The 18,612-nt window shown below is 40.0% G+C and overlaps 1 protein-coding gene across 1 annotated transcript in view; it reads left to right on the top strand.

The window, feature by feature from the left end:
• NAA15 (N-alpha-acetyltransferase 15, NatA auxiliary subunit) overlaps window positions 1–18,612 on the top strand; it is a 39,774-nt gene that overhangs the window by 19,659 nt on the left and 1,503 nt on the right. Inside the window, exons 8-19 of the mRNA XM_083755610.1 lie at window positions 4,187–4,282; window positions 5,095–5,201; window positions 6,431–6,503; window positions 7,233–7,402; window positions 8,618–8,770; window positions 9,463–9,591; window positions 10,389–10,602; window positions 12,395–12,588; window positions 13,637–13,745; window positions 15,010–15,108; window positions 16,553–16,696; window positions 18,296–18,393. Coding sequence (XP_083611736.1) covers window positions 4,187–4,282; window positions 5,095–5,201; window positions 6,431–6,503; window positions 7,233–7,402; window positions 8,618–8,770; window positions 9,463–9,591; window positions 10,389–10,602; window positions 12,395–12,588; window positions 13,637–13,745; window positions 15,010–15,108; window positions 16,553–16,696; window positions 18,296–18,393 — 1,586 coding nt within the window. The remainder of the gene's footprint in view (window positions 1–4,186; window positions 4,283–5,094; window positions 5,202–6,430; window positions 6,504–7,232; window positions 7,403–8,617; window positions 8,771–9,462; window positions 9,592–10,388; window positions 10,603–12,394; window positions 12,589–13,636; window positions 13,746–15,009; window positions 15,109–16,552; window positions 16,697–18,295; window positions 18,394–18,612) is intronic.

Genomic DNA, 18,612 nt, shown 5'->3' with positions numbered 1-18,612 from the left:
GAGATTTTTGAAAGTCCATATTTTCTGATGAATTCCTCTATTTCTTGCTCGTTTGTTGGGCCTTGCGCGTACAGTTTTTTGAAGAAGCTTTGAAAACAATTGCTTATCTCATTTGGTCTAATGATTATTCTTCCATCTTCTTCCAAAGATGTTACAGTATTCAGTTTTTGTCTTTTTTTCAAATGCCATGATAGCAGTTTCCCACATTTATCTGCCGATTCAAATGTCTTTTGTCTCATCTGCTTTATCTTCCATTCTATTTCTTGATTCATCAGTTCCATATATTGCATCTGATAGAATTTTATTTCTCTTAATATTTCTTGTGACTTTGGTTTAGATCTTAACTTCTTCTCTTCTTCCTTTATTTTTTCCAGGATTTTCTCTTCCCTCTCCTTTTGCTTTCTTCTCTTTAGGGAATTCTGCTGAATAAGAAAACCACGCATCACGGCTTTACTTGCATCCCAGATTGTTCTTTTCTCCACATTTGTTCTTAAATTTATCTCAAAGTATTCTCTCAAAGTTTTTTGGGCCTTCTTGTAGATTTCTTCATCTTTTAAGAGGGTGTCATTCATTCTCCATCGAAATGTTCCCGCCGTTGTTTGTTTCATTTCCATTTTTACAGCATTATGGTCGGAGCAGGTTTTTGGGCAGATTTCTATCTTCTTAACTTTTGATGCCAGATTGCTGGAGATCCAAATTTGGTCAATTCTAGTCCATGTCATCTTTGCTTCGGAGAAAAAGGTTCCCTCTCTTTCTAGAGGGTTCCTTGTTCTCCAAATGTCTATTAAGTCCATGTTGTCGGTCATTTCAAAAAAAGCCTTTGGTAGTCTCCCGTCCTTGGATATCACAAGTCTTTGAGCTTTATCCATGTTTGTGGAGACTACTCCGTTCATATCGCCCATCATTACAATTTTATAGTCCATAAAGTCTGATAGAGTCTCATGCAGTTTCTTGAAAAATTCCACCTTCCCCTCATTAGGTGCATACACCCCTACTATTAAGAGTTTTTCTCCTTGCGATTGAATTTCAACTGCCAAATATCTCCCTTGCTCGTCCTTAAATATCATTTTTGGGGCCAATTTTTCTTTAATGTACATCACTACGCCTCTTTTTTTGACTTTATCTGATGATATAAATTCCAATCCTAGTCTCTTATTTATCAGAAGCTTCCTGTGGGTCCTGGCTATATGTGTTTCTTGGAGGCATATTATGTCCAATTGTTCTTTTTTTAGAATGTAAAAAACTTGTTTTCTTTTTCGGGGAAGGTTCAAACCATTACAATTCCAGGTTAATAGTTGCAGAGACATCTTTGTTTATTGATGGGTATCTGTTCCTCCGACCGCACCTAATAATTGTTCTTCTTCGGTTGGTGGTGGTGAAGTAAGTCCAAATGATAGATTTGAAATGTCTGTTGGTTCTCTTAGGGTCACAGTCCCTTTTTGTAAGTCCTCAAAGTTTCTTTCCAAAAACTGGTCCTTGTCTTGTATTGTTTTGATCTTTATCTTCCTCCCTTTAAAGTTGAAGGACAATCCTTGTGGGAATTCCCACCTAAATGGGATGCTATTTCCCTTCAGCAGGTCAACAAGGTCTTTAAAGTAGGTCCTTACTTGCAAGATGTAACGAGGGATGTCTTTAAAAATCTGTATCTGAGAGTTTCCTATCACCAATGCCTTCTGAAAATGTAGATTTAATATTTTGTCTCTCTCTTCTCTGGATCTTAATGTGATTAGACAGTCCCTCGGCTTTTTGCCTTGTCTCCTGCCCAGCCGGAAGGCTGTGGTTATCTCAAAATCTTCTTCTCCTTCCCAATCCTCCAACCAAAATCCATGAATATTCTCTGTAAGGAATTCCTTAAGGTCGTCCTTTTCTTCCTCAGGGACAAGTCTCAGCTTCAGATTCTTCCCTTTTCTCTCAAGTTCCATCAAGGCCAAAGTTGCATCATGTTCACCCACTTTCCTCTCGATTGGAACAAATTTTCCTTTAAATTCCTCAACCGTACTTTGAGCACTCTCGGCTATCCTCCTCGTTTCTGTATTTTCCTGTATTAATTTATTTATGGAGTCGGTATGAGATGAAATCGTTGTTGTGTTCAGGTCTAATCTTGTTGTAAGTTCTGTCAATTTTCTGGAATTTTCTGCCAACTTCTTGGAGTTGTCTGTGGATTGCTTTGTCAATGCCTCTAGAGACTGGTTTATTTTAAGCAGTGCCTGTGTCATAGAATCCATTGATGCTGTTGTTACTCTTTCCTGTGCAGCTGGTAAGCCTGCCGTGGAGGCCCTTTTCTTTTGTGCTTGTGCTTTTGTTCTGGCCCTTGTTGATATTTCCTCCACTGGATTGCTCATAGCCAAGGTCGTTCTCACAGGAAAGGTTTAAGTGGAAAATCCCACTGTTATTTTTTCCAATGGAACAATGTCTCTCTTTCCCTCTAGGGGGAGTAAAATGTATCCCAAAAGTGAAAGTCACAAAGAAGCCTTAAGCATATATCGATACAAATCCAATAGTCCAACACGAACTTTACTTTGTATCAAGGTAAAACAATCTTCTAAATAGGCCAAAACCGTTACTTTTTGTCAAATAGAGTCATTCACATCTACAGTCCGATTTTGACAGCTCCCTTTTGACAGTTCCCCTTTTCCGGCGATACAACTCTGATCAGGCAGCCCCTACCAGGGGGGTTTAGCGGTGAGGAGGGATGACTTCTCTTAATGTTTTCAGCAGGTTAATAATGTCTCTTTTTTTTCTTCTTCCCCCCCTATTCCTGCCCAAAAGGGGGGGAGGTTACTCTCTGATGTCGGGCTTGTAGTTTTAAAAAGCACTTGTCACATAAAAACAACTTGATTTTTTCGTTGCTTGATTAAACATGCAGTTTCCGGGGGGCAGACTTCCTTGATTTAATGCCTCCCGTTTTCAGCCAAATCCAAGTTTTTAAGTCCCGTTAATAGTTGTTTTTAAGTTCTTACTCACGGGTATCGATGCCAATTGTAGTTTCAGGAAGGAATCGGCGCTCTCCGTTAATGGCGACGCGGCTTCACTCTGCGGGCTGGGTAGCGACTCTCAGCACCGCGCTCACACCCGATGCCGCTCCGGAGCCTTTAAAAAGGCTCTTTCGCAGTACCGGGGGGCGCAAAGGTGCCCACCGAGTCTCCTTGTTCGCAGGCTTCAGCGCCTGCGATTTTAGGGGTCCCCCGCTCGCCGTAGCGGGTCAGACCCGAACTCGCAGAGCAGTCTCGCCTCGGAGCTCGAGGCTAAGACCGCCATTAAAACGCTGGCGCCGACCGGAAGTCCTCCATCCTGGCTGTTGAAGTCTGTCAGAATGGAGCTGTCCATGTGGGCCTTGGAGGTTGTGAATGCCTCATTGAGGGATGCAGTTGTCTCTACTGCCCTTAAAGCGGGACTTGTTGAGAAGCCTAATTTAGATCTTTTGGCGTGAGAGATTATTGTATTCTTCAGCAAGGTGGCAGAGCAAGTGGTGATGGAGTAACTCCAGTCGGTGTTTAAAAATCCTATTCAGATCATTTCCAGTCAAACTTCAGGCCTGCCTTTGGAACAGAAGCAGCCTTTCCCCATTGGAAATGTAGGGAGAGAGTGTGATCCTATCAGTTCTTCTGTAACTCTTAAGCATCTTTCAATACCATGGGGTATTGCCATGCCTGCAGATGGACTCTGTTTGTGTCAAGGGACATTACTCCTGAGAATAAGGTGGCACTGTTAATGTACTGTTGATGTACCATTTGTGTCAGAGGAATAACTTGAAGGCAGCACAATCCGCAATCCTTGCAATCCTGGCATGCAAGCCAAAAATTATTTGGGTTTCTTCTTTTCAGTGTGCCATCTGTCACTTGTACAATATGTAGTAATGGCTGCCAACTTGGACTGCTTTAAAAGGGGGTTAAGACAAATTCATGTGAGAATTTCCCCCCCCCCCCGCCCCATACAGTCATGCAGTGTAGGAACCTGTTTTTTAAATATAGGGAAATTGCAAGAGCGGTTTACAATCTGGCATGTGAAACCTGTGTAAAGGGGGGGGGGGGTGGAATGCTACTACTCAAGCACTAGGAGTATGAAAAGGGACACTCTGGATTTTGTCCATGGAAGTTACCCAAGTGAATGTAGTTTCAGTTACGTTTGGAATCATGAAAATTATTGGCCACCTTAAATACCAAATGACATGGTTTTTTTCTTCTAGCCAACATGTTAGAACGGTTCAAGATCTACGAAGAAGCCTGGACTAAGTACCCAAGGGGACTAGTTCCAAGACGACTGCCATTGAACTTTTTATCTGGTGAGTTTCATTTTGGCAATTAGGAGAATGAGTTACAAGATTAGAGTGCCTCCTTTTCTTGCTGCATCACCTTGTTATTAGCCACCTAGAAATTGCATCAAAATTTTGCTTTCTTTTAGCCAGCTTTAAACATTAGAAAGCATAGTTCCTAATTCCTGATTACTTTTCATATCCTGTCTCTATACTGCAGCTTTTCCCAACCTGTTGCCCTTTAGCTGTGTTGGATTCTCAACTCCCATTAGCCTAAGCCAGCACTGGCATAAGTCAGGGTGATTTGATCATTTAATTTTTATACCGCTTAATATATTAAAAATATCTCTTAACCGGTGTACCAAAAAAGAAGCAACAACATATAACCCAAACAAAATATTACAAAAATACACAGTTACAAAATGTTTACATATAAAAATGTTACATTAATACAGAGTGACCAATATTTAGAAATCAATGCCAGCTCATTTTCCTTCTTACATACCGTCCTTCTCTGCCTCTGGGTTCTCACCCAGGGTCTAGCATGATAGGAGTTGTAGTCCAAAACTTCTGGAGCATACAAGGTTGGAGAAAACTGATCTGTTGTTAGAGTCACAGGTGCTTCAATCGAGGCATTGTTGAAGTAATTGGCAGAGTTGTGTTCCAGTTCTCCACCCCATAGAAATGCATAGACAAAGAGGGAAGTCCATGCACTGCAGGAGATATTAAAGTTCACCTTAATTTAGTCTAAGAAAGAGAGTGATTAATGTAGCACTTCATTTGACTTAAACTTTTTTTATTTGCCAGCATACAAAGTAACATTTGTGACGTTTTTCTTGTAGGTGAAAAATTTACGGAATGTTTGGATAAATTTCTGAGGATGAATTTCAGCAAAGGCTGCCCACCGGTCTTCAATACTTTGAGATCACTATACAAAGATAAAGAAAAGGTCATTATAACATCTGTGTGCTTTGCTTTTTAATGTTCTCTTAGAAAAGTCCATCAGACACTAAGTGTGTATCATTATGTTTTCTTATGCTGAACAGGCCTATCTGGAACCTAAAAACTTCTGTAGGGATTCACAATAATGCCCTTTATGAATGTTAATTTTCATAGAACCAGGTTAAGGATGTAAATTTGTTGGGGATGGAAAGACTCTGGGTAAAGCAAGAACAGATACAACAATTTCGTTCCGGGATCCCTACAATATTCATGGGCCAAGATCTCTTTACTGCCAGTGTGTTTGCAGCTTCCCCAGAGGGCCCTGAATGCATTCCCAGTCTGGGATGTAATCAAGCAGTATATGTGTGCATCTGAAATATGAGTACTTGTGAACTGACTGAGCCCCTGTGTATAGGGAAGTAGAATATGAGCTATAAAACAGACCTCTTACATGCTGAAACTTAAATGATGATCATGATGGGCTAGTTTCACAAAGCTTTAATATGTGTTTTGTAGGACTAGGTAATTTATTCTTGGATTACAAGTTAGGCTTCTGTTGAGGGTCTGTGGTAAACTACTGATTAATGTCATATCTTGAAAAGTGCAGTGTAAAGTAACTGCTGTTAACCTATCGGCTGCAATTAAACCGTGAAGTATTTTCTAGAAATATGTTCAAGATCTGGAAGCTCCTTTGTCAAATATGGGGCCCTAGTTGTTCGCCTAGTGGCAAGAGAACGATTTAGAAGGATTTAGTCCACTTTGTGGGATGTTTGGCTGCGGCCTAGCCCATCACTTCTTGAGTAGGAAGTAAAGCAACACTCCTGTAAAAGTAGTTACTGACCAGACTCTTACGTGGACAGAACACTTCATTCTTCCAATTCTGATTTATACTTCTACAGTCATACCTCGAGTTGAAGTAACTTCGGGATAAGTATTTTCGTGTTGCGCGCTGCGGTGACCCGGAAGTAACAGAGTGTGTTACTTCTGGGTTTTGCCGCTCGCGCATGCGCAGACTGTCAAAATGACGTCATGCGCAGAAGCGGTGACCCGTGCGGACGCGGGTTGCGTTCGCTTCTGGATGCGAACAGGGCTCTGGAACGGATTCCGTTCGCATCCAGAGGTACCACTGTATTTATGAAGTAGGACTTTATGGAGATGGGTTTGACTCTGAATTTGCAGTCTGCTGAATTAAGCTACTAATAGGTACTTGATTTAATTGTTGTCTTGTGTCTATAGGTGGCAATCATAGAAGAGCTAGTGGTAGGTTATGAAACTTCTCTGAAAAGCTGCAGATTATTTAACCCAAATGGTGAGTGCCACATGTTATATTACTATTCTGTAGCTAGGAATAAGCTCCTCAAGAAAGCGGTTGGGGTGGAGAATAGGCATCAAACAATCCATGTAGCCTGGTTTGCACCTGCACCTGCACCTCCCATACCTGTTCCTGCCGATAGTTTCCTCTATCACAGGCTTATCTAGTCTTAGGATCATTTGAACTCAGGGTGTGCCATAGCCGACAGCCTTGCATCATATGGGTAGAGCCATGTTTGGGCAGCCAAGCTCATTCTGCTCCATGCTTAGATGGCAGTGGCTTAAATGAAGGGTTGTATCACTCACATATACTCACATTCAGCACCCTTTCTCCATGCTGCCGTGATGCAGCTGAGCAGTGGAGCTGCACCTGGTGACTTGGGCCTGCCCTTCATTCCTATGTTAGAGCTGCAGCTTCAACACAGAGTCCTCAGCCCAGCTCACATTAAGATGTGAAGTGTACTTTGTAGAATACCTGGGTACTTTGTAGAACACCTCTAGATAAGTTATATAACCTGATATATAAAGGGGAAAATGAGAGTATGAGCATGAAATGGAATAGTTTAAACCATCTGTATCTTAATAAGCTTCACAGACCAGTCCACCCCCTTTCTATATAATAGCTTCTCAGCAGTCAGTAGCAAATAGCATGCCATTGGGTTTTTCCTTGTGCAGCTTACTATAAAATGGAAAGGGAAAAAAACCCTGTGAAATTTCCTCCAAATAGATGACGGTAAAGAAGAACCTCCAACGACTTTACTCTGGGTCCAGTACTACTTGGCACAACACTATGACAAAATTGGGCAGCCATCCATAGCTCTGGAATATATAAATGCTGCAATAGAAAGCACACCCACCTTGATAGAACTCTTCCTTGTGAAAGCTAAAATCTATAAGGTAACTCTTTTTATTATTGCAGCAGGCTTTTGCCATGTAGCACTACCCTTCTTGATTCTTTTTCTTCCTTGTATTTGGAGAATGAACAGATGATTTGGCTGTCGGTCAGGGCTCATAAGAGCATAAAGAACCCTGCTGGATCAGCCCCAAAGCCTCTCTAGTCCAGCTTTTTGTTTCCCAACCTGATGCCTCTGGGAAGCCCACAAGCTGGACATTTGGGCAAAATTCCTCTCCTGAAACTGTTTCTCAGCACTTGAAAATCAGGGGCATGTTACCTCTGCTCCTGGAGGTAGTATATAATCATCATAGCAGTGTCTGGCACAGAACTTCAGTATCTGGGTTGTTGTTGTTTTTTTCTTTTTTAAAAATCCAATCTCTGCTACCATCCGTACAGCTGCTGCTAGCACCAGTTGTTCTACTCATCATGGTTGTAGAGAAGAACTTGGAAATGTGCCTGACAGGGATTGCAAGTCAGAAGAGAACTTGGCTGCTCTTTGTTATAGAGTGGGACTTCAGTGTATCATACAGCATGCTATCTTTCTATTACTTTTTTGCTCTATTGGCCAATGATACCTGGTCTCCTGGTACTTAAGCCATGCATTCAGATACCAATTTTAGAGGATCTGGATGCATTTCCCAAAAAAGAAAAAAAAAAGAAGGATAACTGGTTACTAAATAAGAAAGGATGGCTTAGATGATCTAGACCAGGGTTCCCCAAACTTGGGTCTCCAGTTGTTGTTGACTACAATTCCCATCATCCCTGACCACCGGTCCTGCTAGCTAGGGATGGTGGGAGTTGTAGTCCAAAAATAGCTGGAGACCAAAGTTTGGGAAGCCCTGATCTCAACCAAGGGTAGCCAGTGTGGTGCCCTCCAGATATTTTAGAATACAACTGCTGTCGGATGATAATGGTTGTGCATGGTAATGGTTGAAGTCCAGAGCATCTGGAGGACACCATGTTGGCTAACCCTGATTTAAGTTATAATCCTGTGCACAGTTACTTGGGAGTAAATTCCCTAGAGCATTTTGACCTTTGTTTCAGAGTAAACATAATTGTATTGTTAGGGTTGGGAATTGTTTTCGGCCTGTTTTAATGAGGAGCAGTACCGAGTATATTACTTGCACCTTTCTTACTTTTATCTTTGCATTGAGTTGAATCTGGCAAACTGCAGTTTACTGCATTTATCCAGCTTACTTTTGCCTTGTCTTTTCAAGCATGCTGGAAACATAAAAGAAGCTGCAAGATGGATGGATGAGGCTCAAGCTCTGGACACAGCGGACAGGTTTATTAACTCCAAATGTGCAAAGTACATGTTGAAAGCCAACTTGATAAAAGAAGCAGAAGAAATGTGTTCCAAATTTACAAGGGTTTGTTTGGCTTACTGTACTTTTTATTTTACTGTGCTCTTTGTAGGCCATTGCTTTGAACAGCCCTGCATATTCAGTTATTCAAAAGAGTTTTAGGGGTTACTTGGATGCCAAAGCATGGGATAAAAGTATGTAAGTAAATCAGTGTCTGAATTGGGGGTAACTAGCCCCTCCAGGTGGTTCAGACTGCAACTCCCATCAGCCCAAGTTATGGCCAACAGTCAAGGCTGATGGGAGTTGTAGTTCACAGCATCCAGAGGTCACCACAGTTGGCTACTCCTGGCCTGAAGGAAGTTGTTATTGTCATTAAAGTAAAGCATTTCAGTTTCTAAATGAGGTTTTCCCTTTTATTAATGTTGACTTTCCTACCTGTCCCCCAGTCACAGCAACAAAGCAGTTCAGCGTGTACTAGAATGCCCCTTTTGATCTTCTTGCACATTCACATTTTTGAAATTCACATTTGGACGCAATATTGATGTGTTGTTTCTTGTCTGTTGCACTTGTCTGCAATGTTGGCCATACTATGTAAGCATGTTTTTCTTGCTGTAAGAAAGACGAAAATGTTTTTTAGAAATACCTTTCAGAGTCAAAATATTGCATATCCTTTTTAGTTAACTGTATATTTATAAGCTGAATATTTGTAGCAGCTTGCCTTGTATTTATTTATTTTTTTCTAATTTTTTCCTTTCTAGGAAGGGACTTCAGCAGTGGAAAACTTGAATGAAATGCAGTGCATGTGGTTCCAGACAGAATGTGCCCAAGCTTATAAAGCAATGAATAAATTTGGAGAAGCACTTAAAAAATGCCATGAAATTGAGAGAGTATGTTGACCAATTTAATATTTCTTAGTGTTCCGTTCTCGGGAATCAAGTCTGACGAATCTCTTAAGTGTATTGTTCTGAACCTCAAGAGTATCTAAACATGGGCTGTGCTTTATCTCTCATTATACTGCTTAAGGCCATAATTTATAACGCGTTCAATTCAGACATAACACCAAAACATAGTTTGATGATGGAGAAGAATCTGTGGGACCATACGTTCCATTTCCCTATTCCCGTCACATTCAGGTTTCCTTCCCCATGTTTTTGGTTTCGCTAACCCTAGCTTACCATGACATTTGAATTCGCAAAGTACGGTTACCACAGTTTGCAGACCCACTTCAAACCTTCTTTGGAATCAAAGACATCATTTAGATAGCATGAAAAACTACAGAAAAGAGGAGGAGAGCACGTGAGCCCATAGGAAATACTCCTCATTTGCCAAACTGTATTTTGGAATTGCCTCTGATTTAACACTAGTTTTTGAAATACGTTCCAATGTAAGACTGCTGTATGCAGTGTTTGCATAATGCCATATCTAATTTGGCCTTCAGAGTCGCAGAGGTTCAGTCCTGGCTTGCTATGAGAGAGCCTTTTGAACTAGAGATACCAGGGACTGAATCATGACTTTCTGTCTGGGTTGTGCATGATTTATCACTGAATTATGCCCTCTTTATGCTAAATTTTGGGTTCTGCTCAATTGTGTTATCAGTGCTTCTGTTTATGGTTCTGAAGTTTAGTTTTGGAACTTTTCTCATTGTACTTCCCCATGCTTACTAAATAACATGATATTTTGTTAGCATTTTGTAGAAATCACAGATGACCAATTTGACTTCCACACATACTGTATGAGGAAAATCACGCTTCGATCATATGTGGACTTGTTGAAGCTAGAAGATGTACTTCGACAGCACCCATTTTATTTTAAGGCAGCAAGAATTGCCATAGAAATATACTTGAAGCTTCATGATAACCCTCTGACAGATGAGAACAAAGAGCATGAGGCTGACACAGGTAGAAGTTGCTTCTAGTATTTTATGGTTCATGGTTCATTTCTCACACAATGTTAAACCGCACTTTAAAATAAACTATGGTTTAACACACTCAAGCTCCTTGCTCCTTCCCTGCTCCTCACTGTGCCATGTGGGAAAGGAAACAAGCCAGAATCTGGCTGGTCATAATGCTTGTGGTTTGTTTGGAGGAAAGATTGGTCTTTGCTCATGGTTTGTTGGAGAGAAACAAACCATGAGAACAAGTTTGCACATCACAAAGCAGTCTTGTTTCCCAGCTTGTTTCCTCCACAGAGCAGCATAGCCAGGAGCAAATGAGGAGTAAAGGGCTTTTGCAAGTTGAACCATAGTTTATTCTAAACTATGCTTTTTGTATATAGTGAGCCATATTGTCCTTTTGTGTCATTTCCATTGCCATGAGACACAAAATTGGTGGGGGGAGTTGTGATGCTGTAAAAGGTGCATGCTGCGCTATGCTTGCTTGTTTTTGGGCAATAGTAGCACAGGGAGTCTCATCTAAAGGAAAAACTGTAAACAACAGTATTCCATCCGATGTGTGGTTTCAACACTTTTCCCAGCTACACACACCCTCAAATACTGCTAATTCGAGTCCGTCCCTCCCATTGAAGAACGATCATCTAGCTAGTTGGGATCCTGTTACGGAATTAGAGTGCCTGCAGCTAATTAAAACATTAAAAAATGGCAAAGCTCCTGGTGAGGATATGATCCCCCCTGAGGTATTTAAATCAAATGCCCAATGGTGGGCCATCTTTTTGGCCAAACTTTTTACGGCAATAAACAACACATGTAAAATTCCAGCAAACTGGAAACTAAGTGTGGTAGCCCCTATCTACAAGAAGGGAGATATTCAAGATCCAGCAAACTACCGCCCTGTAAGCCTTCTGGACATCGCATACAAACTTTATACCCGGTACTTATTAAACAAGCTGGTAGACTGGGCGGACCATTCTAACCTGTTCAACCAGGAACAGGCAGGATTTAGAAAGGGCCACAATACGATAGGTCACTGTATGGTACTACAGACCCTGGTAGCTAAATATGCAAAAGCATATAAGAGCAGACTCTTTGTGGCCTTTGTTGACTTGACATCTGCCTTTGACTCAATCTTTAGAGATAGACTATGGAAAAAATTATATGAAACGGACATTGATAGACAGCTTTTAAAAATTCTCAGAGAGTTACACACAGATACTACAGTCAAAATCAGAACTGGGCCATCGGGAACTCTTACGGACCCACTGCCATTGGGGAAAGGGGTCGAACAGGGATGCCTGCTAGCCCCATTTCTTTTTAACTTTTATATAAACAACATTTTGTCCAGTACATGGCAAAGTACAAGTCATCGGCTCCAGCCCTTGAAGGTATTTTTTTTATTAAAAAAACCAGGTCAAAAATTTAAATATAAAGCTTACATTTTAAGGAGTTGCAGTGTTATATATTGGCCATCTAATAACTTTTTAAAAACATCCTAACTATACATTCATGTGGACTTCGTGTTCTGAAAATGTACCAATTAAGGGTTCTGCATATTCTCTTGATCTTCTGGGATAAGTTACAAAATGTATATTGTGGCAATCCAAGTAGTTCTGGGTGAGGCTGCATTATAGATAAGCCACTATGCCTTTTCTAACGGAAGTCATCCAGGTTTGGGCCATGATTTGGAATTTGAGAAGACTTAGAAAATGATATTAATAACCTGAGCTGCAAGAATCTAGGGTTTGTTATTTTTAAGGAATCGTTCTATTCATAATCAACAAAGTATTTTTTCTGTATAGCAAATATGTCAGATAAGGAGCTAAAGAAGCTACGTAATAAGCAGAGGAGGGCTCAGAAAAAGGCTCAGTTGGAGGAGGAGAAAAAGAACGCTGAAAAAGAGAAGCAGCAACGAAACCAGAAAAAGAAGAAAGATGACGACGATGAAGAAATTGGAGGACCAAAGGAAGAGCTTATTCCTGAAAAACTAGCAAAGGTATTGAAACTTGGGAATGTAAATTGTGTTTGAGCAACCATTTACACAGAACTATTTGAAGAGACTCCCACACAAAAGCATATCACTCTAAAAGTGACTCTTGCATGCTGACTCAATCACAAGTAGCAGCTTCTGTCAGAGCATTTTCACAGTTGTTTTGTTGCACTGAAGAATGAAACCAGAAACAGCTGAATCATTTGTGCTTCTTCAAGTGCTTTGAATATGAACTGCTTCTTGGGGCAGATGAGACTCTCTATTTTTTAAATACAGCATTATTTTCTTTCTTTTTTTAAAAAAGCAGTTTGTATTTGAAGTACTGGAGGAAGTGCTTTGACAAAACCCAAATCACTTTATTCAGGCCCTTCAACTGCATTAGGGAGTTCCCAAAGGGAACTGATGTTGGGACTTTGGCTGTGCATGGTGCGCTCCAAGCAGCAGGACTTCAAAGCATCTTGCAAAGGGTATTGCAGGCAGCAGCTGTCAGCTGATTGGTGTTGTCTGTAAACTCCTTTTTAGCTCGGCTTCAACTTTACCTGCCTCATATATAGCATCATGTAAGTGGGCATGCCTCTGTGAAGATGAGTTTGAGGGCCAAATGTTATGGTTTATCAGCATTTGAATTGGGTCCATATAAGAACACATACACCTGTTTTATCTGGGATGTATGAATGAAGGCCTTATATATTGTAAGGAACCTAGTATAGAGATAATGCACATTTGCTCCACCTGTGTAGCCCAGGCCTTAGTGACAGGGATATCTAGTACCAGGAGGCCAGATTTTGCTTAAAACCACAAGATTTGTATGCAGTGCTTTACTTTTGCCTGTAGAAATGAATAGCAGCCACTTATAGGGGATATGGACTGTATTTGTGGCCAGGAGTAAATCTGCTCCTTGCCTCTACTGACATTGGGCACTAAGAATGAAAGAGTTCTAGTTTCTTCATTGGTGTTTGTCAGGAAAAGAAGTGTTTCTGTCTGACAAGTGTTCTTCTGAAAAGTCCTCTTGCAACTTTTTCCTGTTTTGTCACCCAAAAAAATGTATGTTTAGGTTGAAGCTCCTTTGGAGGAAGCTATTAAGTTTTTAACTCCGTTGAAGAACTTGGTGAAGAACAAAATAGAAACCCATCTTTTTGCCTTTGAAATTTACTTCAGGAAAGGTAAGTGGAAGGTAGAATGAAGTGGAAACACACCACTGTACAAAAGCAAGAGTCATGCAGATGTTAGAAGGAGCAGGAGTCAGTCTTCCTGTTTTCTTCCATACCAGACTGGGCCTTCAGGTGGAGTGTTCAGACACCTTCCCCACTTGGGTATCAGTTGTAATGAGTTGCCATTATTTTCTTAGGAGTTCTTTTTATAAACAAAGAATCCTCTTGTAAGTAAGTTGAGAACCCTGCGCAAAAGGAAACCATGTTTCAGAAGATTACAAATTTTTTCTCTTGCAGAATTGTTTTATTCATTGTTTGTGATTGCCAAGAGCTTGACAACTCCGTTGGCCTAAGGTGGTCTATATCAACAAATTTTGATTGTCAGAACTGACAGTCTGGAAGAAATGTTGACGTCCGGTATTTAGATTACAGTTTGAAAAAATCTAACTCTCACTGCTTGGCATTTGGTATGCAAGCTAAAAGGCATTGCTGCCTCTTGTAGCATGTCAGGTTTATGAGAAAAAAATAGTAATCTTTATAAAACCAATAACTTTCCAGTATTAGCCATATAAATAAAAAAAAGAATTTCCTAAACATACCGTAGCATAGTTAAACTATTTCACGAAGCTAAGTCTTGATCCAAAGGCCCTGTACACATGGGGACACCCAGCCAGATCAGCGGGGTATTAATAATAATAATAATAATAATAATAATAATAATAATAATAATAATGGAGCGTTTCCCCCCCCCCCCACATAGCTTTCCAGTCCAGCAGCTTGTCACAGTCACTAAACAAATGCCTTTGGGAAGCCTCCAAGCAGGATCTAAGTGCAACAGCACTATCTGCATTATCAGACACTGCTTATAATGGTCCCCCAACTTCTAGGAGAAGCCTTTAGAAGGCAGGACTGCTGTGCTAGAAAAGCTTCAGCTCACTAGCAGAAATGTTTTCCATATGCACTTGCTCTTTAGGTCCAAGCCAGCTTATTTTGTTTTGTAGTTCCCAGAACTCACTGCATTTAAGTTGAATAAAACTTCTTAAATTGGTATATAGGTTGCATGACCACGGCATACCCCTCTGCTGAAAATGTAGAACCTATAAACATAATGACCTTCATCTTATTTATTCTAAGCATTATAATTTCAAATGTAATTATCTTGATCATAACATCTAAAGTATAATGAGGCTTTCTGTTGTATTTATTTTCTGAGTCTAATTCCCTAGTACATTAGAACATCTTGTAATGTGGTGCCAATTTATTTTGTCTCCTGCAGAAAAATTCCTCCTTATGCTGCAGTCTGTGAAGAGAGCATTTGCTATTGACCCTAGTCATCCATGGCTCCATGAGTGTATGATTCACCTCTTCAGCAGTGGTATGTACCTAGCAATCATAATTCCAGACGCTATTATAATCATACCTTATACCTGATAAAGACACTGAGCAGTTTACTCAAATACAAACAGCAAAATGGATTACATTTTCTGATTTGTTTTGATATTTCTTTAAAAGGAGTGCATGGATCTGTCCAGTTTCTCTCTCTCCTCCCTCAGTTTATCTTTCCGTTACTGCATAATACTTGCAAGTTTAAAATGCCTGGTTCAGTATGCTACCTTTTATCATTATGGGCCTCTTCAGAGAAGGGAGGAAATTGCACAATACTAGGGTGTTGTTGTTTTTTTAGAATCAATATGTTGACGAAATACATGAGTAGTAAAGAAAAGAATGGCTGGGATTGGGGTGGGGCAGTGTTCTTGGAGATAGACAAAATGCAGGAAAGCTCTGCGCACAACTCTGCTTGGTTTCTCATTGTAAAGCAGGGCTTATCTACTTCCAAGTAATTATCAAATTTCACCCTGGAGAACCAAAACTTGTCTGAATAAATAGCACTGAACTGGACAGACCATTTCTGTCACTCAGTATAAAGTACAGTGGTACCTTGGTTTAAGAACAGCTTAGTTTATGAACAACTTGGATTAAGAACGCTGCAAACCCAGAAGTAGGTGTTTTGGTTTGCGAACTTTGCCTTGGAAGCAGAACATGTTTCGCTTCCTGTTTAGTGTGTTCCATTTGTAAATTGAGTCCCCCGCTGCTATGGGAAAGCACGCCTTGGTTTAAGAACCTTTGTTTTAAGAACGGACTTCTGGAACGGATTAAGTTTCCGAGCACAATTCAAAGTGTTTGTTCTGACCTTTAAATCCCTAAAGGCCTCAGTATACATGAAGGAGCATCTCCACCCCCATCGTTCAGCCCGGACACTGAGATCCAGCACCGAAGGCCTTCTGGCAGTTCCCTCATTGCGAGAAGTGAGCTTACAGGGAACCAAACAGAGGGCCTTCTCGGTAGTGGCGCCTGCCATGTGGAACGCCCTCCCTTCACATGTGAAGGAAATAAGCAGTTAGCTTCTTTTTAAAAGACATCTGAAGACAGCCCTGTTTAGGGAAATTTTTAATATTTAATGCTGTATTGTTTTTAACACTTGATTGGAAGCCGCCCAGAGTGGCTGGGGAAACTCAGCCAGATGGGTGGGGTATTAATAATAATAATAATAATAATAATAATAATAATAACTTTATTAGTTCATAAACCAAGGTACAACTGTAGTTCATGAGTTTAAATGATTGATTTTTTAAAAAATAAAATAAAGCAAGCATATTGAATTAAGTGTCTCCCATTCTGCTATAAATTCAAAACTACTATTCACAAAACTCTGACAGGCCATCTTGGGGCTTTAATAGAAGAAGCAACTACAATCTTTAATAAGTGTATTAAAGCGTAACGTATTCTGCAGCAGTTAACTGTGTTTTCTAACATTACAGTTTCTGAAAGCAAAGATCTACCAGAAACAGTTAGAACAGTGTTGAATCAAGAAATGAATCGGCTTTTTGGTGCAACTAATCCAAAGAACTTCAATGAAACTTTCCTTAAACAGAACTATGATTCACTACCACACAGATTATCTGGTATGTAATTTGTTGCATATTCCATGTTTATCTTGGCAGTTTTTAATTTTGCTGCCTAGTAATGTACCACTCTTGGTCCTACATGTGAGATCTTGTCTACCATACCAGTTGCATTCATGCCAGTTTATGGCAAGACGGCTTTCATCAATCCAGAAACATTAGAATGTATTTCTTTCAAAAGTCAAGAGTCAGGATACTAGAGACAAGGTACATGTTCAGTTTTATGTTTATGTGAGGGATCAAATGTTTGAATGCTCTCTCATATTAAAAATAAACATCCCTGTGCAATTTTTTTCTTTTTAATCAAGTTTAGTCACTTGAAACCCAGTATTACACTGCTGTTTATTTCCATATTAGAGCTGGGATGTCTTGACTGTTCCATTGCATAACAGATATACAGACTCATAATATTATAATTCTAGTGTTTCAGATTTTTTGAACTAATTCTTCGTAATGAGGTAGCTGAGCAAAGGAGGTGGCATAAACAAATGACTTTCACAGTTGCTGTCACAAGCTCAGCAAAAGTAGCACCAAGACGAGCTAGACCTTAAAGTAATGCAATTAAAATCCTACCTTTAGCAGTTAAGCATAACTAGTTAATGAGAGGAGTGTTTTGTAGTAGGCAGTTATCAAAGTAATGGGATATTGGTATTACGATACTAGTTTTACTAAGATAAGTTATATAGTCTTACCCAGTAGCAGGTTGATGATTCTTTCATAACATATGTAAAGGAGGCTTTGAAAGCATTGTACATGCTGGATTCTTAGACTGTGTAATGGTAACAAGTTTACCATTTTTTTTAAAAGGCTGCCTGAATCTTTTCTATTACTTGACATTAAGCCCTGGGTAGCAATCTGTGTTTGATGTTATTGCAGTTAGTCCCATTTATAAATTTTCCAAACAACAAGAAGGCAAAATTAGCAACTTTGCTTTTGTTTCTTTGATTAGGTTATCTCTTACTGTCAAGTAAGAAATTGCAGTTAAAATGTAACCTTTTTAGGTTGTGATCTCTCAGTGCTGCATGCACATTTCCATATTTACAAATAGAGGCTTGGATCCTGAATTTCTCTAAACGGACAAATCCAGTTGGCGGAAGTGCACCCCAGCCCATGGAGTCCCTTGTGCTACAAAGACTTCGTGCAAAGTTAGGACGTAGGAAACTGTCATATACTTTTGGGTCCATCTAAGCAGTTGCTCTGCCATTGAGTTAAAACCCTTCACCTTCGGGATCCTCCAGAACTTCTGCCACTTCAGTCAGTGGGAGCTCCTGCTCAATTGAAAGCCATTCCATTTATACTTCAGATACAAGTCAGAGGGTTTATAGAGCAAAGTGAGAGGGAGAGTTAGTAAGCTCTTCATTTCCCATTCCATACACCAGACCAGGGTATAAGATTCCTATCTTGATCCTAAACTCATTGGCTTTGCTGCAATTACCCACATACTCAGGCCTTATTCTACCCAAAGGGCACATCAAGTTTACAAAATGGAAATGCCCACTTGCAAAAAACAGATTGGCCGCATCTGAAAGTAACTTTAAGAGATCACAGCCTTTTTGTTTCAGTTTTATGATTAACTGAATGACTTCCCCTCTCTCCTAGCTGCCAAAATGGTGTATTATTTGGATTCTACTAGCCAGAAAAGAGCTGTGGAGCTGGCAACTTGCCTTGATGAATCCCTCACAAACAGAAATCTTCAGGTAAATATGTCTGATATACAGAATGATTTATTATCTTAGCATCAGATGTACCTTTTCCAAATGATACAACAAACCCTTGGTTAAAAGAGCTCTGCAGTTAGTGGAACTTGTAATATTTAATAAAATCTCTAGGGAGCGGAAAAAGCATCCTTTTCATAGTATTCTAATGTAAGGTAAGAAACATGTAAATGTTAAACATTCAAGCAAGAAAATAATCTT

The sequence above is a fragment of the Podarcis gaigeae genome (assembly GCF_964106915.1).
Source record: "Podarcis gaigeae genome assembly, chromosome: 9".
Lineage (NCBI taxonomy): Eukaryota > Metazoa > Chordata > Lepidosauria > Squamata > Lacertidae > Podarcis > Podarcis gaigeae.
Note: the sequence above shows the minus strand (reverse complement) of the source record. Positions and strands in the feature narration are given on the sequence as shown.